The 24,156-nt window shown below is 48.1% G+C and overlaps 2 protein-coding genes across 5 annotated transcripts in view; both read left to right on the top strand.

The window, feature by feature from the left end:
* Positions 1–12,052, top strand: part of RET (ret proto-oncogene) — a 52,693-nt gene extending 40,641 nt beyond the window's left edge. Inside the window, exons 13-20 of the mRNA XM_032432573.1 lie at positions 711–818; positions 1,859–2,073; positions 2,157–2,279; positions 4,198–4,268; positions 5,541–5,678; positions 6,821–6,920; positions 8,460–8,607; positions 9,960–12,052. Of these exons, the coding sequence (XP_032288464.1) occupies positions 711–818; positions 1,859–2,073; positions 2,157–2,279; positions 4,198–4,268; positions 5,541–5,678; positions 6,821–6,920; positions 8,460–8,607; positions 9,960–10,117 (1,061 nt within the window). The 3' untranslated portion in view covers positions 10,118–12,052. The remainder of the gene's footprint in view (positions 1–710; positions 819–1,858; positions 2,074–2,156; positions 2,280–4,197; positions 4,269–5,540; positions 5,679–6,820; positions 6,921–8,459; positions 8,608–9,959) is intronic.
* Positions 12,053–22,192: 10,140 nt separating this feature from the next.
* CSGALNACT2 (chondroitin sulfate N-acetylgalactosaminyltransferase 2) overlaps positions 22,193–24,156 on the top strand; it is a 45,410-nt gene continuing 43,446 nt past the window's right edge. For 3 of the 4 annotated variants that reach the window (XR_004302699.1, XM_032432540.1, XM_032432537.1), the window contains exon 1: positions 22,200–22,352. The gene's annotated coding sequence lies outside the window, so the exon portion shown is untranslated. Of the gene's footprint in view, positions 22,353–24,156 lie in introns of all 4 variants that reach the window. The other variant, XM_032432538.1, reaches the window with a different exon arrangement.

Genomic DNA, 24,156 nt, shown 5'->3' with positions numbered 1-24,156 from the left:
CAGCCCCCAGGCCACCATGTATGGGTCCCAACACCCTCTCCCAGCTGTCCTCTCTCTTCCAGACAAGCGTGGTACCGCTTGGCAGGGGGCTGTGGGGCAGCTGCCCTGGGAGGCCTGTGTAGCCACAGCTTCTGACTGCAAATCCCTCCCCTCAGGCGTCAGCTCCTGGTGGGAGCCCAAGCACAGCTCTGCCCCCTCAGGATGCATATGCTCAGTGTGGCAGGAGGCCACCTCTGTGAAGTCCCATCACCTTCAGCTTTCTCCAGGGCCTCACCCTCTTGTTGAGTGCTTGGTCAGCAGGTGCTTTAGGACATGGGGCAGTCCTCCTACCTTCCAGAAGGACTTGTGAGGACAGTCTCTATGCACTTCTGTCCTTGAAAGATGGCAATTGCAGGGAAATACTGCCACACACACACAGCCTGGTCCAGGAAGGGTTTCCATGGAAAGACTTTCCTGATGCAGAAGTTTGCTCGTCAGAGTTATTATTCCCTGGAGGCAGATGAGGCCGCTGTTGACCATCCTACAGGCAAAGAGAAGTCCCGAGCAGCAGGGTCCTTGGGGGCCTTGTCTAAACCTGGGTAGGCTGTGTGGGAAGGAGATAACCAGGGTCTGTGCAGACCTAAGATGTAGGTCCGGTGACCCAGGGTGTTCACAGAAGGGGCTCCTAGAAGGGATTGGTTTGCAACTCGCTGTGTTGATGTGCATTTCAGAGAACGCCTCCCCAAGCGAGCTGCGGGACCTGCTGTCAGAGTTCAACCTCCTGAAGCAGGTCAACCACCCGCATGTCATCAAGCTGTACGGGGCCTGCAGCCAGGATGGTAAGGCCGGCCAAGGGGCAGGCAACTGCCCAGTGCAGGCTGAGGGCTCTGGGCTGCCTCATTCTTCCTCCTTCCCCTTCCTTGTCCTCTGTGGCTCCAGCCCCCACCTGGAGCCTGCGTCCTCCCGTGTCAGGGAGAGGACCAGGAGGGGCTGCCGCAGGAGCATTGCATGAGGCCTCTGCTCCGAGTGTGTTCCCTGGGCCTGCTGCAGCTGCTCAGAGGCCTCTGGTGACATCCTGGTTTGTCAGCACCCTGTTCCAGGCAGAGCCCCAGGGCAGGGAGCTCTAGAAACATGATGTGTCCTGGGGACTAGGCGTGCCATGACCTTCAAGTGACCCCAACCCCAGCCCTGCATGGTGAAGGCATTGTCACCATTTCTCACATAAGGACACAGGAGATTGGCCTTGTCTATGCCACTCAAGGGCCTCTCACCGTGTGTGTGCACGTGTGCACAGATGTGCATGTTGTGAGTACGAGAGGGCAGGGTGCCCCAGGGAGAGGGCAGCAAGGATGCTGGTCGGCACCAGCAGGAATCAAGGCTGGGCCTGGGCCAAGACGGCAGCCTCAGAGCTGCTGAGAACAGGGAGCAGGGAGCAGGCACCATGTGAGGCTTCGGATCCTCTGCCTGCATCTGCCGTCCCCAGCCTGCACTGCAGCAGGGCCGAGGGAGTAGAAAGACATGACATCCTAGCAGCAGGGGCGTGCCTCCCAGGGGAGCACTGAGCACAGTGGCCGCCTGCCATGGGCACCCCAGAAGGTTGTGCTCATCCGCCCAGGGAGCCCACTTTGGCATGGGCAGCCCAAGGAGAGCAAGCCGTGCAAGAGTGAGCTGGGACTGAAACATGTATTTGTGCTGCGTGAAGCCCAGGCCAGTGGCCAGAGCAGGGCTATATCCTTCTGCCCACTTCTGGTAGGGTGCAGAGCCTGCGTGGGGACCCTGCCCCCTCCTCCCGTGCTCCCAGAGCTGGCCTGACTTCTGACGGCCCAGGGCTCTGCAGGCGGCCAGCTCACAGCCCCCTCTCACCCCCCCTCCCGCCCAGGGCCACTCTTCCTCATTGTGGAGTATGCCAAGTACGGCTCCCTGCGGGGCTTCCTCCGAGAGAGCCGCAAGGCGGGGCCGGGCTACGTGGGCAGTGGAGGCAGCCGCAGCTCCAGCTACCTGGACAACCCCGAGGAGCGGGCCCTGACCATGGGCGACCTAATCTCCTTCGCCTGGCAGATCTCTCGGGGGATGCGGTACCTGGCGGAGATGAAGGTGTGTGCCGCGCCAGCTGGGGCCCCCACTCCCTGTGATGGGGACCTAGGTTTCAGGGGTCCCTGCTGTTGTCTTCCTCACAGCTTGTCCATCGGGACTTGGCCGCCAGAAACGTCCTGGTAGCCGAGGGGCGGAAGATGAAGATTTCGGATTTTGGCCTATCCCGAGATGTTTATGAAGAGGATTCCTACGTGAAGAGGAGCAAGGTACCAGGTCCCTGGGGGGTGGCCCAGGGCTCCCGGGCAGGGTGGAGGGCAGGGGGCAGCATTCCCACAGTGGGTGGGGGCGGAGCCCTTAGAACATCGGGGAACAGAGAGCAGAGTCTTAGGGTATGAACTTCTAGCCCTCATCTTCAAATCCTTCCCTGGTTCCTGGGTCCCCAGAGACCCAGCTCAGGACTCACCCCAGGTCTATTCCTTCTCTTCCTGAGCGCCACACCTGACCTTTCAGAGCACCTACTGGGGAGCCGGGGCCCCGCAGCGTCTCTTGTTTTTAAACACCACCACTTTTGAAGGTCACCTAGTGCTGCAGAAATGATAGTTGTCTCTGCAGTTGTTCCTCTTGCTTCTACAGGATGAAAGTCCCGTTTCCTCTCTGTGTAACTTTAGCTCTTCGCTCAAAGGAGACTGAAGTCAATACACCTGAGTGCGGCAGTCATTCTGGGGCAGGAAGGAATGAACTGCTTTACAGGTGGGGGTTCCCCTGGGCCGGGGGCCCGGGAACCCTTGGCTGGGTGAGTTTGGAAGGCTCACAGGGAGGCCCTGCAGATGGAGTCCAGAGACCCTGTGTAGGGTTCTCGACACTTTCTCCAAACCTCTGAAATAGGTGGTCTGGGGTCCTTCGGCGGAAATCTGCTTCGCTGTGTCGTCCAGTTCCCTGTGGCCCTCCTAACCCTCCTAGTTCTACTGCCCTGTTAGTCGCTCCCCTGCAGCCTCCTTGTGACAGAACAGACAGGGCCGTTCAGGAGTCATGGCTGACTGGCCTTCAGAACAGACACTGCTCAAAACAACATACAAAAAGCAACTTGTGTAGACCTCAGATCTGTAAGGGGTCAGGAGAAGGCCCGTGCCGCCACAGGCTGTGAGGATGAGGTTTCGTTTTTTCTGGGGTTTCCGTTGTGACAGGATATCTCAGAACTGCCGAAGGGGAAGTGGAGAGGGGCTGCTTCCCACCCCGTGCAGGGGTGTGGACAGAGTCTTTCTATTGATGTACCAGTCCCCCAAGAATGGCCCGTGTCATGGAGCAGAGAAGTACAGGTGTCCAAGCACAAGGCACCCTAGAGAGCCCAGGCGGCAGGCAGTGTTGTTATAAACACATGCCCTAGAAAATCACACTTCATTAAAGATGTAAATCCTAAAGAAGGCTTTTTTAGAGAAAAAGAAATTACGGGACATGTTGCATTAAAATGCAATGCACGCATTTTTGGTTGGTTTGTGTCCTAAGACTTGCCTACTTGAGCTGTTTCTCAAGTCGCACTGGAAAGCATTTGTTAGCTCTGCCCAGTGCCTCTACAGTGGGGGCACTCTCTCAGAGGAGGCTAACAGAGTTCCAGGATAAAGTGACAGGGGAAAAAGCAGCCCCAAGGCATGGAAACAGATTTCTTCCCTCAGGGCTTCTCAGAAAAGACTTTAGTGTGTTGGTTTGCGTCATAAGTCCCCAAGATGGAAACGCTGAAAATTGGTTTCCCAAACTCATTCCCCCTCAGAAATGGGGAGATCTTGCTGGATGGCGTTCTTGGCCCACACGTTGGGCATCACCACTCAGGGTACCCCAGAGCCCTCTGGACCTGTCTGTAGGGAAACCTGGCTTGGGCATGGTCATGATTCCTTGGGTTTCTACTCAGCAGGGATGTGGTGCATGACAAGGACGCCTTGTGTAGCTGTGAGCAGGCCAGCTGACTCCCTCCAGCGTCTCAGCCATGCCTGGGAGCCCCAGATTAGAGTTGCAGCCCCTCTGAGGCCATGCTGCCAATTCTGTATCTGGGCGCACTCTGGACGTCGTTACTCAGCGTCCCTCCAGAGCTGGAAATGCCTGGGACATGGCCTCACCCTCCTCCACAACCCCGACCTCTGGTTTCCAGGGTGTCAGAGCGATGTTAATGCCTTTCCTTCATTCCCTGTTTAGGGTCGGATTCCAGTCAAATGGATGGCAATTGAGTCTCTTTTCGATCATATCTACACCACCCAAAGTGATGTGTAAGTGTGGGTGTTGCCTTCCTGGGGTCCAGGTTACATGCATAGTGCGCCATGATGCCTCTCTGGGCAGCTTGGCTGGCGGACAAGTGCCTGTTGGCTTGTACCATCCATCTGCAATGACCAAGCTAAAGGGGCTTCATGTATTCGTGCAGCAAATGGCAGGGGCCCACGCAGTGGTTCTGAGAGTCGCAGTGAAATGCGTGAGAGCAGTGAGCAGGTAACTGCAAATTTCGCTCGCTGCTCCCCTTCCCAGCCCCTCCCTCTCCTGTCTGGGCATCTTAGTGCCACACAGGCCCAGCCAAACAGTTCCTCTCTGTGGACCTGAGTGTGGGCTGGGCTCAGGCAAGGTCCCCTGGGAGTGGAGTGGTCCCCACCCACAGGTAGGGTGGCCTTGAGTGGGTTGCTAGGCTGGTGTGTCCCAAACTGCTCACTAGGGAACCAAAACTTGGCCTTTCAGGTCAAATCACAAGACTTGATAGTTTTCAGAAACACAACAGGCTTGTTTCTAAGTGTTCTGCCATCAACAGACATGCATGTCTTGAATAATGTGCGCTGAGGAAAGGCAGTTCCTGAACAATTTTGAACAGCTGTGTTCAGATTACGTAAAGCTGACTGTAGACAGTTGGAAAATGCAGAGATAAGGGTAATGAAGACACTGGAAGTCACTTGGATCCCACTGCCCCTACGTAACTCCTGCAGGTCCCGGCATACATGGGCCTTCTAGTGTTTTCCGTGGTGTGCAGGTATATGCTTTTTATTGCTGTAAGTGGGCTCATGTGATAATGCTGTTTTGTGATACGATTTTGTTCCCACTTCACAGTAAATTTTCCCTCACAGTTAAATATTTTTCTGTGGCAGTGCCTTTTTTCTTCTAAGATTTTATGAAAATTGCCAAACCCACAGGAAAGGGGAAGGGATTGTGCAGGCAGCCCCGTGCCCCGTGGTCTAGGTCCCCGCCCTGCATGCTGCTGACTTGCTTGGCAGCTCTGTGCTGTCTCTGATGCTTTGGCGCATTTCCACGGGGCCAGCCAAGTACCCGTTGTGGGTGTGGGGTCCGAGCTTGGGCAGCAGCTTGGTGGGGCTTCAGCATTGCAGGGGTGAGCAGGGCAGGCAGACGGCTTCTCCCCACCTCCATTCCACATCCATCCATACAGTCAGGCCTTGGCTGGCTCTTTGCACCGGGGGCTGATGGGGTCAACAGCTGCTGGGAGGGTGGACGTCTGGTCTGCTGAGCCCAGTACGGCCGCTCACTTGTTGTCTCACTCCCCTTAGGTGGTCCTTCGGTGTCCTGCTGTGGGAGATTGTGACTCTGGGGGGCAACCCCTACCCCGGGATTCCTCCGGAGCGGCTCTTCAACCTTCTGAAGACAGGCTACCGGATGGAGAGGCCCGACAACTGCAGTGAGGAGATGTGAGCAGGCTTTGCTTTGGCCCAGCCTCCCTCAGACACAGACAACATACTCCCTCCCTCCCTGCTCCCGAGCAGCCCTGGGCACCAGGGTGAACCGGGTGGTAGGTAGGAACAGGGCAGAGCATGCCAAGGCAGAAGTCAGAGAACCACCACTGGTCACGACGGCAGATGCTGGGCATCCTGACTCTTGCTGGGGGCTGAGTGAGCTTCCTGGGGTCGGGGGGAGACTTACATGGATGAGAGGGAGTAGGGCCAACAAGAAGTAGTGGGAAGGATCAAAGGATGCTTCAGGCCCAGGGAGCAGATAAGCCCGAGGCCTATCCCCACAGGACCCTTGGGGAGGGGCAGGTGATTCGGGATGACCTTAGGGGTGCATGTTGGGGAGTGCCCATGTGGAGATAGAGAGGTCAGGAGGGGGCAGGCAAAAAGACCTGGCACCACAGCCCAAGAGCACCAGAGTCTTCACATACGGTGGTTCCAGCAGATGATTCTCAGAGGACGGGCTGAGAACACATGAGAAAGGGGCCATCACTAGCAGAAACATGCTGGTCCATTCGTCCCACAAAATCTGTTGTGTGCCTGCCATGTGCCTGGCTCAGAGCTAAATGCGGGAGTGCAGGGGTGAGTAGGTGCCATCTCCCTGGGTGGCCTGGGCTGGAGGCTGGCTGGCACAGCACACAGTCACATGGCAGCGCTGGGGGCCCTGCAGCCATGCCAGGGACCCAGGGAAATGAGGAAGTGAGGAAGGCACCAGACGGAGGTATGACTGGCAGAAGTTTTGTTTGTTTCTACAACCAGGTCATACTTCATCAGAGTTTGAAAGACCGGTGTTGCTCCCGCAGCCACCATAGTGGGTATGGCATCCTGTCAGCTATTTATCAGCATCTCTGAAAGGGAAGTGAAGACAAATCTTTCTCAAGGGAAAGGAGACTCACAAGATGCTGGACCACAGCACTAGGCACCCTAAGCGCCTAGTGACCCCTCAGATCCTGGCCCAGCTCAGAGAAGGATGTCAATGACGTAGAGGTGGCTTTGGGGTTTGAGAACAGAGCCCTCTGGGCCCAGGGCACAGTGCTGGGTGCAACGGCTGTGATGGGGCAGTCCTAGCTGGGCCCTGACTGCCCATCCGTGCTCCCCACCAGGTACGGTCTAATGCTGCAGTGTTGGAAGCAGGAACCAGACAAGAGGCCAGTGTTTGCTGACATCAGCAAAGACCTGGAGAAGATGATGGTTAAGAACAGAGTGAGTACCTGGAGCCAATTCCTGGTGTCGGCCACCTGCAGCTTGAACGTGGCAGTGGGGGGTTCCCGCCTCACCCCAGTTCTATGGAGTTCCCAGTGCAGGGGCAGAGCGAGGCTGTGCAAAGGGAGATGGTCGTGCTGTCCCCCAAGGGCAGCTAATGACTGAACCCTTCTCCTTGAACCAGGCCCCTTCTCAAATCATAAACCAAGATTCTCCCCTTTATACTTAGAACTCTCCAGACAGGTGTGGAAGGCAAATATTCCAAGGTCAAAATAATTTTTAGTAACGGAACATGAGAGGGTAGAGTTGAAGTGGGTATCCTAAACTCAAATGCTGTGAGGGGCCTGGTTGGGGCTTGGCAGTGGCTAGGGAGTGGTGGGGACTGTGGCGACCAGGAGCGCACAGCCCCTCTGAAGGATCCCTCACTGTAGCCACACACAATCTAGAGGAATATGAGTGCCAGAGAGTCAGGTCTTCTGAATTTTAAAGGGTATTTATGTTAAGTTTTCCAATCTTTAATGTTAATAACTCATTTAAATTTCCAAATGCTCAGTCTGGTCCAAATAAAGCATATCTGGGAGGCTAGATTCAGTCCATGTGCCTCCAGCTTACAACTCTGTAAGGTAAATGAGAAAGCCAACAAGTTTCAACTAATATTTATTGAGCAACTGCTGTGTATCATATTCTGTCTCAGATGCTGGAAATACAAGTCAACAAGACAGGCACAGATCTTGCTTTCAGGGTTTCATCTTAGCATTGACACATTTACTAAAAGGTGGCATTTCTTCATACACAAAAACTGTATTTGAAGGCTGCTTGTAATAAAACCTAACATCAGTGTACCACTTGGGCCAAGCCTCCAAATCCTGTGAACACAGGGTTACATTAAATAAAAATAACAGGTGATGCCAAGAGAGCCAGCCTTCCTAGAACAGAGCTGAGAAACAGCCAGGAAAACGCTAGAACTGTTCTTGACATATTTAACCAGGGCGGCGGCAGTGGAAGGCTCTGGGAAATCATCAGGCTTAGGAGCTAAAGCTCATAGCAGCATCCTACGCAAAACTCACATCAAGGACTTCAGATTTCTGAGTCCTGACATGCTGTTCTAGACGGTAGGGGTCCTCAGAGGAAAGCTGAAAAGTGTCCAGCAAATCGGAGATGCTTCTTGGCACTCCCAAATGAGTAATGGGGCTACAGTGAGCTCTCCCAGAGCCTCGGGTTTGGTAAACAGGCCAGTTCCCCGGCGCTGGGTGTGGTACCCCCGTCATGCTGCAAGAGGTAGCACTAGGGCAATGAAGGAGCCCATTTCTGCCCCAAGAAGGTGAATTTCTAGAGGAAGCAATGAGGGCTGTGGAGCAGAGCCAGCGAAGCAGAGCCTGGGAGAGGGGGCTCTCTGGCGAGGGCTCAGGTCTCACAGAGAGGCTAGTAAGCCAACACGGGGTGGGACCTAACCAGGGCTTCTGCCTTCAGGCGGGGAGGGGCAGGGCGCAAGTCTGGTTGTGGCCCACGCCGGGGTGACCGGCTGTCTCTCTCTTCCAGGACTACTTGGACCTGGCCGCATCCACCCCATCTGACTCCCTGCTTTACGACGACGGCCTCTCGGAGGAGGAGACGCCCCTGGTGGACTGTAATAATGCTCCCCTCCCTCGAGCCCTCCCCTCCACGTGGATTGAAAACAAACTCTATGGTAGAATTTCACATGCATTTACTAGATTCTAGCAACATCGTTCCTCTCTGCACTATCCCTACTCTCTGTAATGCTTTTTAAGAGTGTTTCTGATCTGAACGAAACCAAAGTTCTCCATGAACCTTTTTATTTGTAAATGTCTGACTGCATCCGTTTACATTCGGGCATTTTTGAAACTATGTTTTTTTAAAAGGATGTGAAAATAAGTATAATTACCACACTGCCTGGCAACTTATGATTATGGAGAAGAAAGAGAGCTGGGCAGAACTCTCAGGGGATATTGAGAAAATGATAAATAAGTCGTCTCTGGGGTGGGTATGTATCAAGTCATAGTACTTCTAATTTAACTACTGGGATAAATTTACCCAATCTGGGGAGGCAGTTAATTGAGACAGGAGGAGCCAGCACCACCCTGCCTGCACTGAGGGCACAGCCTGTGGTCACTCCCAGACCCCATCTGGGCGGGCAGGTGGCTCTCAGAGGGCACTCGGTACTAGGGAGCATTGGCCCGCCCGGCCTGAGCCCCGCCTGCATGCCCACTCTCAGGGAGGACACCTGCAGACTGCTGTTTTCACATCCTTTGCATTACACACTGTCATGACAGTTGTCACTCATGAAGTCAGTGCTAAAAGCTGGAGCAAATGCTTTTGAAAGAACATAGTCTGTGGTGCTGTGGTCTTGCAATGGACAGTAAATATGGTTCTTGCCAAAACTCCTTCTTTTGTCTTTGATTAAATACTTGAAAATTTTTCTGTTTCCTAACTTGATCATTGATTGTTTTTAAATCTTGGAGTTTCAAGCATTTTTCAGCCGAGATTGTTCCTTTTGCATGCCTCCTGAGTCACTGATTCCTTGCTGGCTTTGGGTCTAGCGCTACACGCCATTTGTCCTGTCGACGCTGTGGGGCTCGCCCGCGTGCACCCCTGATTTGGAAGATTCTCTCCTCCGTGGTGGGCTTGGATGGAAGACGAGTAGGCTTCTTACGTTAGAGAACTTTTTATAGAAGCTTCCCACTGCAGTAAGCCCTTTAATTCAGCAATGCTTTATGCTGTCTTAGAAAAAAGACTTAAACAGGTCAACAAATATTTATATCAGATTTCGGAGTTCGAAGCTCATAAAAAAGGCAAAATTGGTAGTTTCTGTTAAGTTCCAGTTACCAAGAGAGCACGTGATCTTTCCCCCAAAACTATAACAGTGTTTTGGAAACCTGGAGCACGAAAGCATTCATGTAATTGGCACAGAAACCAGAAAGTTTGGTTTGAACCTCAAAGGGAGTTTTGCCAAGGCCTTACTGTCTGCCCATGAAGTTTTGGTTCTTCAGTGCAGAACAAATGATCTGTTTTCATTTTTAGGCATGTCAGACCCGAACTGGCCTGAAGAGAGTCCTGTACTACTCACGAGAGCTGATGGCACTAACACTGTGTGTCCAAGATATGCAAATGATAGTGTATATGCTAACTGGATGGTTTCACCCTCAGCGGCACAATTAACGGACGCGTTTGATAGTTAACATTTCTTTGTGAAAGGTAACGGACTCCCAAGGGGAAGAAACATGCCGAGAACGGAAAGTGTGCCGGCCCCTCCTTTGTACACTTGACACTTGGCTGGTGATTTTCCCTCCTGGCAGACGTAGCCACTGGACCAGAGTTGCAAGTCCAGCCTTTAGTTAGTCCTGCCTCTTCGGCCCTCAGCAGCACCCTGTGTTGGTCCTTGTTCACCGGTGACAACCAAACGTTCTGTGCTCACACACGTGGGTCCCTCACTCACTACCTGAGCTGTTTGATTTTTCTGGTTGCCGCCAAACAGGGCAACAAGATTTAAACATGAAGCACACACACCAGAAGGGCAACAGGGAAGAAAAAAAAAAAACTGGCCCAAACGACATGTCCTTGCTCAGAACAAGAGCCCAGCAAGGCCTTAGAGCGGGGTCAAAGCCCTGCCAGGGCTGGGGGGGAGGAGGGGACCTCGGGACAGGCCTCCCCTCAGCATTTGAGATCCTGAGAACGGTTTTTTAGAATCATGGCACCTTTTCTTAGGAAGACATTTGATTTTTACCGTGATTTAAATGACTCTTAAATGTAGCACAATGGAGAGATTGGCTGTCATATTTGCGATGTAGAGGGGCAGTGTGAGGGGAGAGGGCTCACCAGACACTTTGGTCCCCATCACTGAGTGATCACGGGCCCCTGACAAGAACAGTATGAAGGAAAGGGGCGTTTGAGTGGAGTGGCCTCCGGTCCAAGGATTGCTGACAGCAGACTTGGTTGCTGTGAATCCCACTGCTGCCAGCCTTCAGCGCACCGCACGTCCGGCGCCCCAAAAGCAGTGGCTCATCTCACCCAGGAGGAGTGGGTGGGGTTAGTGCTCGGTTTAAAAGGGACAATTCAGCTAGTTATATTAGAAGTAACGCTGACAATGACCGAGGACTGCTATACCTCTGATTACAATTCTGATGTGGAAAAGACAATGTTTTGGCTCTCATAGAGCTTGTGTGAAAAGGTACGTGTATCCACTCTTTTCTATGTTTGTAATGTGATGCTGCTCTAGGAGGACATTTTTGTTTACTAGATTCTGACCATGACTCATAAGCTTCTTGTCATTCTTCACTGCTTGTTTGTGGTCACGGACACTCAGCACTCCTCCCATCTTGTGGGGGTGGCTTTCGGGAAGTCCCCAGCAGCTCTTCTTTCTGTAACTTCGCCGGAGAGAGTCAGTTACCAACACCCTGCCTGGTCTTCAGACTTAAAGCACGGTGAGGGACTGACAGTGTCTCATCCAAATACTGTATCTTATAGGCATTTCACAAAAGCAGTAAAATTAGGGCATTTTTGTAGCTTGGATGAGTATGCATCAGAGCCTCACGGGGTGTGTGTATATGCGTGTGCACACAAACCCGGAGAGAGAGCTGGAAAAACACTTACTAGAGCAGTAACGTGGCTTTAGTTGAGGCCGTTTTTCAGACACACTGTGGTAAGTTCTTTTAGAAATACCTAGTTGTGGTCAACTTTTGGTTTTCAGATGTGCTTAATGATAGTCTTATTAAATGCAGAAAAAAAGAATAAACTCTCTCAACTTGTTAAAAAATACCTACTCAATAAGTACGAGTTGCCACCGTAGGTTTGTTATTGGCAGGGTGACAATTCCAGGTCTAACTGGCTGACCCAGTGATGGGGAATTAACCCTTGACCAGTTATCTAATTGTCTATTCCTGAGTTTTAAAAGCACTCCTACTTACTAGTCCTATTGGACAATTTTCGTATGCATATACACCGAAGTTACTAGGTATTAAGTATTACTGAGTATTAAGTAGCAATCTGTCCGTTATTAAAATTTGTAAAATCTATTTATGAAAGGTTATTAAACCATACCATGTGCATTTGCTTTTGTAATCAAGGTGACTAAGGAAATAATTTCAGTTATGTAAATAAAATCATGTATCATAAAATGTGTAAACTTCTTTTCTCTTTTTAACTTCCTCGTTGGAAACATCAGGTCTCTAATTTTGAAGTTTCCATGTAAGGATTGAACTATCACAAGGACATCTGTTGTTGTCACCACTGAGGAAGTAACAATGCTCAAAGAACTAGGAGGCGCTTGGCGATTCCTTTGACTCGTCTTGCACAATATGTGTGTGAATAGGTACATTTAGGGTAACTGTTAAAACTCCTCTAATTCTACCCTTCAGGGAATTCCTTCCTTTATGTTTCCTTCCCAAAATAGAGCAGCAGTTATGTCGAGTTCAGGTCTTTTCGGTTCTCCAGCAAATGTGGTTTATTTCTTGAAGCCAGAGTTGGACAGGTGTACGAGAGAGGATGTAAAATGCATAGTCATAACCGTAGGCCCATTACGGTCAGAGGAAACATTTTGAACCCCTATGAAGGTTAAAAGACTAAGTGCTTCTGTGTATGTCCTGTTGGGTTAGGCAGGCATTCTCTGAACTCCTCCTCAAATGCCTGGCAGGGAGCAGGTGGGCCAGTTGACAAACACAAGTCGTTACCAACATAAATCTGATTTATGGTTGTGTCGTGCGATAGATGCTTAGGGCCCATGTTGTTTTCCCACGGGCATATGTACACACACACACACACACACACACACGAGCTGCTCCTGGCCCCCGGAGCTCCAGCTCCTGGCCCTCAGCACCCATTTCTGCTCTTGGTGTCCTCCTTCAATCTGGATCACAGGAACTGGAAGTAAATGTAATTTCTAGGGTGAACTATTTGTTACATTCTTTTCCTCTGAATGTTTAGAAACCCATGCTGAGAAAAGCTAATACTAAAAGCCCCTTTTTCAAGAGCATTGAACTTCCATCAGGAGTGTTTGTGTGTTTGGTTTATTTGTCTTAAAAAGCACATTTCTCCACCAACTCCCACAAAGGATGATTTCCCACCATAAGGCCAGCTTACTTTAAGGGTGGAAATTTAGTTGAAGATAATGTCTGACAATGGGGCTTGGACAAATACTTCATATATAAAAGAAAATTCAAAGGAAAAGCATAAGCTTCCCCAGTATAAATAAAGCATTTTTTCCCCAGTGAATGGTTTCCTCTCCTCCTCTGAGCATATTCACATGTAGCATATTTAGCAGGTGGCATTTAGGGTCGTTCTAGAAGGTGTCTAAGAAATCCTTACCTCTGTGGCCCCGGAAAGACATAGCCTTGGTCTGAAGGCCACGTGCAGCAGTCGGGGGGCTTCCTCATCCCTTCGGCGTGAAGATATGTGCGGAGCTTATCCCCTGCTCTTGCCCTCATATGAACAGAAAACACCCCTCTCCACTGAGGCCACCTGCTCTGTTCTCATCTCTCCTCCACAGGCAGCAGGCTTGATGACCTTGTTAGAACTGTAGGGATTCACAGGAAGGATTCTTAGCTGACATCATGAAAACTCAGAACCTCTGTGTAGAGCATTTTTCAGCGTGGAACCCCTCTCCATGTCTGCAGCCAAGGCCCCATGGGTGGCAGCGTGGCGGCAGGGAGAATACGCTTCACGCCCAGGGTTAAGGGGCACACACTATCAGGGCCCAGAAGAAGTCACGGTTAATCTTTGCCACTCAGGTTTTGATGGCTGTGTCAAGCGATGAGATATTTTTGCAGATGTTTCTAGGATGTGCTAAATCACAGGACCTGGCCAACCAACATCTCTCAACGGGAGACCGGGCCCAGAGTGATGACACGGAGGCCATCGACAGGAATGTGGTGACCACAGGAACATCGGTGTCACAGGGAACTGGGCCAGGCAGCATGGAAGGAGTCACAGCCCGAGACCACCCCAAGCACTGCGATGTCAGGAGTTCTGTAGTCCACACCAGGAGGCACCACAATCCTGCATCCTTTCCGAGGACAACGAGCAATTCAAGTTCAAAGTTAGCATGAGCAAGCTAGGTAAGTACATTCCAAAACTAAAAAAATACAAGAACAAAAATAATTTTTTTTGAGAAGGAAATCATTTTGATATTTCATACACAGACAATATTTGTCATGAAAAGGGTCAATTTCATGAATAAAAATGTGATGTTCATTTTAAGTGTCCCTGTTTCTGTTTATCTTGGTCAATTTTGTAAACAGTGCCAGAGTAAGCCATACGCTTTTTGGCTCTTATTTCTCACCTCCGCGCCAGTCCTTTTCTGCACCTGTCATTCCCCCCGTGGAAGAAAGTCATTCCTGTGTGTCAGAAAGGGTCTAGCCCCGGAGAAGGAAGAATGCAAGGCTGCCTCTTGCTAACTGAGGCAAGGGACTTAGCCCGGAGGACTGCAGGGAGTCCACACGGTACCTGCGTCACAGTCCCTGTCCTCAGACGCTTCTCTCAACAATGGCCTATGATGTGCTGCATGTATTGTGCCTCCTGAGAGTTTTAAAGAGCTTGAAATTTTTCCTGGAGGTTCTGTGCCCACAGGGCTTGGCAGGCCAGGTGCATGCCAAGGGTTTGGGGGACTTCCTAAGTGTGTGGAAAGAAGAGATTATCAGAAATGATTTTTAAGAAAAGGAGTGACACAGGATGCAAGGATTCTGGTCTCTCATAAGATAGTCATTGAAAGAAGTAAAAGAAGTATTGTGGTAGGAAACTGTATTTTTTAAGACAAGTCCAATTACCTATAATCTTTAGTTTCATAGAAGTAAGTAAAGACCATTCAAATGAGAATGAGCAGAGGTTACTTATTCTGAACTTGCTATAGTAAGGGAGTCAACCACCATCACTTGCTTTTGACAGAAACTCAAAGACAGGCAGAGGAGAGAAAAGCTTTATAGTAAAAAAAAAAAAAAAAGGAGGTGAGGGAGGGAGACTTCAGGCATGTTGTGATTGGAGGTTGTTGGCATGGGGAAGCTGGAGATTGGCTACCTAGAAGCCGGGCATCTTCTGGGATTTGCTTTGGGAAATACACTTGGCTTTCTCTGGTTGGTCCTGATTTGGAAATAGCAAAAGTGGGGAAATTAACAGTCATTGACCAAGCCCTGACCATTCTGGGCTGGTTCCTGCAGAGGTGTGGGTCAGAGTTTCTCAGTTCACATGTGGGTCTGATCATTGTCTGTTTGCATGTTCAGTCTCTCAGTCCTCCTTTCTGATCATTTTCTTGCTTGTGAGAAGTTGGCGAATTTAAGGAAGTCTAGAAATCCAGATCTTCACCACTTTGTGGTGAGATCGATTGTCCGGTCATCTCCATGGCCAACTGTATCATGAGGTCTTCTCAACCTTTCTGTTGTATCATCATGGGGACCATCTGATGAGGAGGTAGCTGTGCAGAAACATTTCAGACCCTGGATAGAATACAGTGGACCAGTATCACGACCACTGTAACAAAAATAAGAACAAGAACAATTAATAACCTCTGTAAGATGCTTTGAACCCAGAACCCTAACCCAGGCCAAGAATAAATTCCATATAGGTTATGAGGGTCAACCTTACAGAGCAAGTAGCTTTTGCTGTTAAGGCACAGTATAACCTGCCCCGCCTTCCCTGTGTCCCTGATCCAAGTACAATATTAGGAATGGCACATGCCATGACTAACCCACATGAAATTTAGAACAACATAACTGTCTCTTTACAGCGTCTCCAGTGTTGATTTAAGGTAGTAATCAATTTGTGCTGTATGAGCAGTTTCAGGGAGAAAATTAGCTGTTTGGCATGATGATCTGCAGAGTGTTTGCTTTAGCTTCAACATTGTCTCTTTTTGCATGGTTCTCAAACTTCATAATAGCCACCTTTGTAGTAAACAGAGTGCATATAAAAATTGCTTAACTTGCTGTCCATTTTTGTGGGGGTTCTAGCATCCCAAAGTCGTGTAGTACTCCAAAAGCATATTTCCTATCTATGTATATGTTTACTCTCTAGTCTTTGGCTAGTTAACAAGCTCTAGTAAATGCAATACATTCTGCCATTTGGATGGATTTTACCTCAGGAGAGGACTATATTCTAAAGGAGATCTTCAATTAATGATAGTATATGCTACTTGATAACTTCTAGCTTCAAGAATGATCCATCAGCGAACAGGATTAGCTCGGGGCTCTCAATATGAGACTATAATACATGTGAGTAAGGTAAAGAGATCCCAAATTATCTGAGTTAAAATCATCACTAGGCTTCCCTTCTTCTGATAGAGGAAGGAGAGTGCCTGGATTCAGGGTGTTGTAGCAGGAAATAGTACCTGAGAGGGAGAGAGTAATAGAATTTCATAAGAGGTTAATCAGCTGGCTGAGAAGTGCTGTGTTTCCAGTCAATAGTAATGTCTTTACTTCAGGAAGAATCATGAGGTCAAGCAAGGAGCCTGGAACTAGCTCGGCAGAAGCATCAACAAATTTTGTAGCAGAGCACTTACCCTAACACTAAGACTTACTAGGGGTAAGTCTTTACGGCTTGTCAAGGGAAGGCTATAGTAAATGATGGGTTTTGGATAATTCCTATGAAACTCCAAGGGCTTGTCCAGATTGCTCTTGTACAAATAGGCAAAAGGGCTTTCTCTTGTTTCACATGTCTAGGGAAGGAGGCCATTGAGGAGCCACCTGCAGGTTCCAGAAAGCCTGTTCATATTTGAGCTCCCAGAGGAAAGACTCTCTTACTAAGAACTTAGTTCATAAAGAGGTATCAAAATCACAGAAAAATTTAGCACCAATTGTCTGCAAAATCTAGTTAAACCTTTAAATCCTCTCAAATGTCATTTTGTGAGGGATCTACCATAGATTTGAGTAGTTTTTAGTCTATCAGAAGACAATGTTTTCCCCCTTCTAGATGGATCATGCCCTAAATGATAGACTGTATTCTGGCAAAATGGTAATTTATCTTTTGAAATTTTATGACCCTCTTCTTCTAAGGCTGAGGATAAGTAAATGGACTCCTTTTTCTCTGAGCAGAATAGGAGATCATCTACATAGCATGTCATAACAATCACAAGGGAAATGTAGATCATTTAAATCTTGATTAACAACCTGGGAAAAACAGCGGGGCACTTCAGCGAACCCTGGGGGCATGACTGTCCTTCAGGACAGTTGTCCTCCCCAGGTGAAGGCAAGAAAGGTACTGTCCTCATTCAAACACGTATTCAAAAGACAAATATTCTTGTGATTCCATTCACATGAGGTACATAGAGCAGTCAAATTCATAGAGACAGAAAGTAGAATGGTGGTTGCCAGGGGCTGGGAGAAGGAAAAGTGGGAAGTTAGTGTTTACAGGGGAAGAGTTTCAGTGTGGGATGATGAGAAAGTTCTGGAGCTGGATAGTGGAGCTCGCTATACAACAATGTGAATGTACCTCATGCCACCAAACTGTATACTTAAAAATGGTTAAAATTATAGGTTTTATGTTATGGAGATTTGCTATTAATATGTACAAAAAGTTATTAACTGTCCTGTTCTAGAAGCACACTGTAAAAAGCTGAGCAGAAATTCACTACAGCCGTGGCTTCAGCAAGTGACTCACAGGATGATATGTGGGTTAGAAAGTGAAGAATAACAATTTTGTTAATGGCCCTGAGGCCATTCTTTACTGCCAGGATGGGCGTATTATAAGGGCAGGGTATGAGAAGACCTTTGGATATAAGGCTTTCAACTATAGGTTTGATCCCTTCCTTTGCTTCTGATTTCAAGGGATATTGAGAAAGTTTGGGTAATGGTTTGGTAGGTTTTCTCTAAACTTCAATAGGTTCTGCTCCAATTATTTTTTTCTATTACAGTAGAATTTTTAGAATATAAAGTGTCAGGTACAGTGTCAAGAAAATTATCTGGGTGTATGTATCAAATATAATGGAGAAGACAAAAGGTATATCCAGAGGAGAATCAACTTGCTTCTGAATAAAAGGATCCTATGGAATCTCACAAATAGTCCCAAGTACTCTGGTGTGCATTTAATATTGCAGAATAAGTTTCTCCCTATTACATTTGCAGAGACAATGTCACAGAGCAGGAAGTAATGTTTGTCAATCAAGGGCTCAATGCTTACAGTTACGGTCTAGGAAATAGAGGAAATCTGTGGGTTATTTGAAATGCTTACCATCTGCCATATGTTTACTCCCAGGAAAAGATTGAGCAAAAGTGGCAGGGTTTAATACAGAAAGAGTAGCACCTGAATCTACCAGAAATTGATAAGGTTGCCATCTAGAGTGGATAGAATTGACCCCCCAAAAGATATGTTGAAGTCTGTACTTCCACAGCCTGTGAATTTGACCTTATAAGGGTCTTTGTGGATGCAATCAAGTTAAGATGAAGTCATACTGCATTATGGTGGCCCCTAATCCAATGATTGGCACTCTTATAAGAAGAGGGAAATTTGGACACAAGGAGGACACAGGGGAGAATACCATATGCAGATAGACACTGGTCTGGAGAGACCCCCAAGCTCAGGTCTGTGAACCAGCTTGAGCAACAGGGTTCTAGGGCCTATGCCAGTGTTCTGTCCTATGATTCTCCGTATGTTAAACAACACTTTTAGAAAGCACAGAAACAGTAACATAAAAGACAGCAAAAGGGGATGAAAGGAATGGACTGACTCCATCAAAGATGCTGAACAAATGGGAATCAATAACAAAACCAGATTCCCAAACTGAGACTAAACAGCCAAGGAACCCAATGCAAAGCAAGAAGAGATCAGACCCAGTGCCAATTTACCATATCCTTATAGACTTGATAAACCAAGAACAGCAAGGCACAAGGGGCCTCTGTGAATACCATGCCTGATTGAAGGCTGTGGTCTGAGGCAATAAAGCAGTGAAGACCATATCTTGGTGGTGCCACTAGGAAAACTGTGGAAACAAAGAATGGCCCAAATGAGAATAGGCAAAGGCTATTGAGAGCTTGCTATAGCAAGGGAGTCAGTCCCCATCACTTTCATTTGGCAGGAGCTCAAAAGCAGGCTAGGGGAGTGGGAAAGCTTTGTAGTTAAAAAAAAAAAAAAAAGCCTCAGAGTGGAGATTATTGGGGAAAAAACTACATTCTTCTGATATTAATATACCACAACAGTACTTAAGTATTTTTCTCATGAATTACTTATTTTATGCATATCACCCGTTATCTGCCACAGAACTTGAATTATGCATTATTGCCTCTCCAAATTTAAATTACATACATTTAGTATTTGATTTAGCAATTCAAAAAATAATAAAAAGCTAACAATGTAAATCCATTGATGGTAGAACCTCAATTATTTTAAAAACAACAATGCTAATGAAGGATTCAAATAGCAGTTTACAAGAAGTGACCCTAACCCTAACCCCACTGTCAGTTTCATGTCAGTTCCTGTCCTGGGAGAGCCTCTGCAGTTTTATGAGTTTCTGTTTTCTCCACTGTAAACTGAGGACCATAACCTACTCCATAGGGATGTCAAGAGGTTTAGAGGGGTTAAAACAGAGGGAGCACTGGGAGAAGCACCTGCTGCTTGTGCCAGACGTGGCTACACAGCATGATCAGTAAGGGAAGTGTAGGATAAAGGAAGAAAAACAAATGTTATAAATAAAAAGAAAACCCAACACTTAAAAGGCTAGTGGAGGGGCGCCTGGGTGGCTCAGTCGTTAAGCGTCTGCCTTCGGCTCGGGTCATGATCTCAGGGTCCTGGGATCGAGCCCCGCATCAGGCTCCCTGCTCGGCGGGAAGCCTGCTTCTCCTTCTCCCATTCCCCCTGCTTGTGTTCCCTCTCTCGCTGTGTCTCTCTCTGTCAAATAAATAAAAACAAAATCTTTAAAAAAAAAAAAAAAAGGCTAGTGGAGGTAGACAAAGAATACAATGTTTAATGTGGAGGGGAATGGTTCTGTGCATTGCAGCACAATGGGAGGTGAGACTGTTTTGCATCTGGTTAGTGGAAGTAGAGACTTATCTTGCTATTACTTTGGCCCCCACTAGAGGAAAGTTAGAGCTGTAGAATTCACCAGTCTTCATTCATTCACACATCTGTGGATATGCAGTGAGCATGTATAATGGGTGCCTGGCTTAGGGGTACCTGAGAGAAAAGGAGAGGCCGTGTCCCTGCCCTAGGGGAGCAGATAGTCTCATCCAATTTAAAGTGTCTAAGGACAGCAGAAAGAGAGAACAGCCTAAGCATTTGCCATTATTGGATATGAGACTAGAGAACAAGGTCCAGATACTCCTTTTTCTGTAGACTTCCTAAGGGCCATCAGCAGGAATGTCAGGTACAGGCTGATTACAATGTCTTAACTAACAATATGTAGTGGACTTAGACTTGGATTGAGGGCTTCAAAGCTGCCAGCCTGGGAACATAATCCCCTGACAGTTCAGTGGCCTGCCATTTATATTTACTTGCAGTTACGCCTTAAGTATTTAAAGAACTTCTGTCTTATCCTCTTAAATCACCAATGCTGTGCTCTGTACCCACTCTCTAATTCTCCCACGAGAATTTACATTTGCATTTACACTCCCAAGTTGGGTCCTCAGGCCTACAGGACAAAAACACCCATGGCAGGCTTAAACACTAGATAACTAATTTACACTAAATAGACTCACACAAGGCTGATCACCATATTAGAGCATACGAGGCATCCAGACAGAAAGCTTTATTATGTCAGACAGTAAACTTAATCATTCATGCCATTTGCTCGAGAGGCATGAGATTCTGGATAAAGGAGGTTCTGGATAAGGGAGAGATTCTGGATTATGAACACATAATCCTTGTGTGTTCTTATTTTAATCAATTCAATTCACATTTATTGAATACTTCCTATGTGCAAAGTAGTGGTAGATGAAAAAGACATGGTCCTTATATTCACAAGGTCACAGACCCATGGAATCTATGACTAGGTGAATTATTTACTCTTGGGCCAGGTTGAGGGAAGGAGTGTTAAAACTGTAAACATTTACAGTTGCTCAGAAATGACATGAGAGAAGAATGACACCTTGATATTAGGAAGAGGCTGGACATCCAGCAAGCCTGGTTTAGAAGTAGGCTATCCACTCTCTTACCGGTGGGGTTTCCCACAAGACATATCTGAGGAGAACATATGTGTTAAAGACATCCCAATAACCATCGTCCAATGAAGACAGCTGTGATTAGGAGCAAATCCTCCCTTCTAGGAATGCCACTTCTACAGGATGCATCCCATAGTCACCCCAGTCTTTTGCTCTAACTAATGTACTTAATGGTGACCGTGAGTCCAACTGCCTGCCACCTGCTGGGCAGAGTGCCAAACACTTCAGACACAAATGTTAATTGCATTTAGCCCTCACAACAACCTTAGGAAGCATATGCTGTTGTTACTATCCCTACAACACAGCTGAGGAAACAGGCTAAGAGAGGCTAAGTGTGGTAACCTGCCAAGGTAGCCACTAAGGAAAGCAGAGCCTGGTGGGAAGCAGACCCCAGAGCCGCTCTTACCACCTCCGTGTCCTGCCCAGACACAGGCAGGGGTTGGTGCTACCTGACATCCCCTCCCCTGCTCAGGCCATCACTCCCCAGGGCAGGACAAAGTGCCTTGGGGGATGTTCTGAAATAAGCAGTTGAGTGGAAGGGATGTTGGGGAGGGCTTGCTTTTTTTCCACTCACTAAAATCATACAATGTCAGATCTCAAGCCATCTTCCACAATGTCTACCTCGTTTCACATATAACGAAACCCAGATCCAAAGTAATGGAATGGCCAGTGGCAGCCTGGGAGGGGAGGGCCAGTGGCAGCCGGGACTTCCTCACTGGGGGCCTCACGCGCAGCCCAGCACACTCGAGGATGCTGGGACACCTCTGGCAACCTGTCAGTCCTTAGCTCAGTGCCCATGAAGGCACTCTTCGCCCCTTCGGGCTCCCAGGACCGGGGTTCCGGGCAGAACGAGGCTGCCATCCTCGGCTAAGTCCCTCCCTCTCTCAAAGTCAGCGGTCCGCTGGAGCTGGTACTCCTGTCCCTGCAGACCCTTGTTCCGGCAAGAACGGTTTTCTGCCTGGGGCGCTCTCCCAGTCTCCACAAATCGTTTTTGGAGCTACACACACATCTTTTAAACAGATAATCGATTAATCACTACTGTATGCCAATTACTGAGCTTCCCAAACCTGGCACTGGGCGCGGGCGGGAAAGTGGGCGGAGCTAGGGCGGGGCTGTCGGGGTTGGGTGTGGGCGGGGCGGGGCGGGGCAGGCGCGCGCCGCGGCGGCAGCCTCATTTCCTCACGCGCGCCGGAAGTGGCGGTTGTCGGCGCGGTGGCGTGTGGTGGGCTGTGAGGCGGTGGTAACGCCTGTGCGCGAGGCGCCGCCGGGTATGCCCGCGGCCGGGGAGGAGGCGGCGGGGCGGCGGGGCGGCAGGGCGGCGGTGGCCTTGCGCGGACTGGTGAGCGCGGTGAGTACCCGGCCCCACCCGGCCTCTCCTGCCCGCGGCTCTCGCGGCTCGGGCCGGGGCAGTGCGGGCGCCGGGGCTCGGGCGGAGGGCTGTGGGTCCCTGTCCGGGTCGGGTCACTTCACGGACGAGCCCGCCGGGGGGCCCTGTCCGGATTGGGTCGCCTCCTGGACAAGCCCCCGGGAGGCCGCTGCGGTGTCAGGAAAAGTCACAGTTTTTCGGAGCGGTTTGAGTTCTCTTTTGAGAACGATGCTGTCAGAGGACCGTCGGTTTGGGTGTTTTTTATTTTTATCACTTTTTTTTTTTTTAATCTAACTCACCACCCTCTCTGCATCTCGCAGTGCATAAACTTTGTAGTCAGCTGTTACCACTTTATGGCGTTAAAGTAGTATTCTCTTGACAGCAGCCCCTCGCTGTATCTGCCAGACACCAGGCGCCTTTAAAGATGCACATTTGTGTAGGAATTAGTGGGGCCGAGGAGACTACAGGACAGGGAGCCTCTTGCATTTTCAGTCTTCATCTGGAAAATTGCGCTATCCCTGAACAGCTTGCGGAGGAATAATCTGTAAACGCAATAGTGATGCTTTTATTTGTGATGACATTATTGGCAGAATGAAAATTTAATTACAAATCTGGATCTTTTATCCTTCAGCCTGTTCTTGAGATTTATATGCAGTGTCCGGACATTTAACCTCATTGAAGGTTCTCAGGAGCTGGGTCTTAATTTCTGGTGGAATTAATGTTGTCTTTAAATGTTGTATTAAAACAGTGTTTCCAAACTTGGAGGTGGGAAACCAAGTATTGTATGACTCCGAATGTTAACCTTCATTTTGTATTATTATTCTGATACCATTTGTTTAAAATTGTCTTACGACTGAAAGAATGTAAAAAGGATGTTGGTTTTCCAATATTTATGGCTAAATATGGTTAACTATTCCAATATTTACTGAATATTGACAGTTTGGAAATTACGTTTTTTTCTTAACTTTTTTATTGAGGTATAAAATACATATGAAGTCATCAGGTACATAAATTTAATTGTACAGCTGAGTGGATTTTTATATATTTATTAACTTGTGTAACCACAAGCTAGACCAAATTATACTTACAGAACATTTCCATCATCCCAGGAGTTTCCCTCTGCTTCTTCCAAGTTTTACTCCTGCCTCCCAATCAGTGTTCTGATTTCTGTCATCATCTCTTAGTTTTGTCTATTTTGGGCTTGATGTTAATGGAGTCATGCAGAATGCTCAGCACATTGCTTGTGAGAGTTACCCATGGTGTTTCATGTTTCAGTAGTTCGTTCTTTTTTTATTGCTGTTTAATATTCCATTGGTATGACTATATGACTATTCTGTTGATGGATATTTGTGTTTTCAATTTCTGTTATTACATATTTTGAAGAATACTATGAACATTCTTATAAATGTTCTTGGTGAACACCTTTGTGCATTTCTGTCAGCTATGGAATAACTATCATAAATTAGGCAGAAAATTGTTTTAACCAACATGGAGTCTCTCTTTTTCAGTAGAATTTGTTATTTTAACTTCTGTAAAGATTGGTAAAAAGCATAACTATTTTGAGTTCAAGACTTAAGTGATTCATTACTGTATTATTATTTATTTCTTGGGTTGCACACCTATGACAGTCTTCTACCAGACTGTCATTACTTTTAACTGTTAGATAAGTCTGTTAGAGCTGGTGATGATCTGTCCCTGACGCTTATTGCATAACACTTAGGTAAGAATTGTGTTACTCAAGTTGGTGGTTGTTAGGGGAAACGGAACACCAAAAGGATATGACTAA

This window comes from Phoca vitulina, unplaced genomic scaffold (genome assembly GCF_004348235.1).
Source record: "Phoca vitulina isolate PV1807 unplaced genomic scaffold, GSC_HSeal_1.0 scaffold48, whole genome shotgun sequence".
In the NCBI taxonomy this organism is placed as follows: Eukaryota; Metazoa; Chordata; class Mammalia; order Carnivora; family Phocidae; genus Phoca; species Phoca vitulina.
The sequence above is the reverse complement of the archived record's forward strand: the minus strand, read 5'-3'. Positions and strand labels throughout refer to the sequence as shown.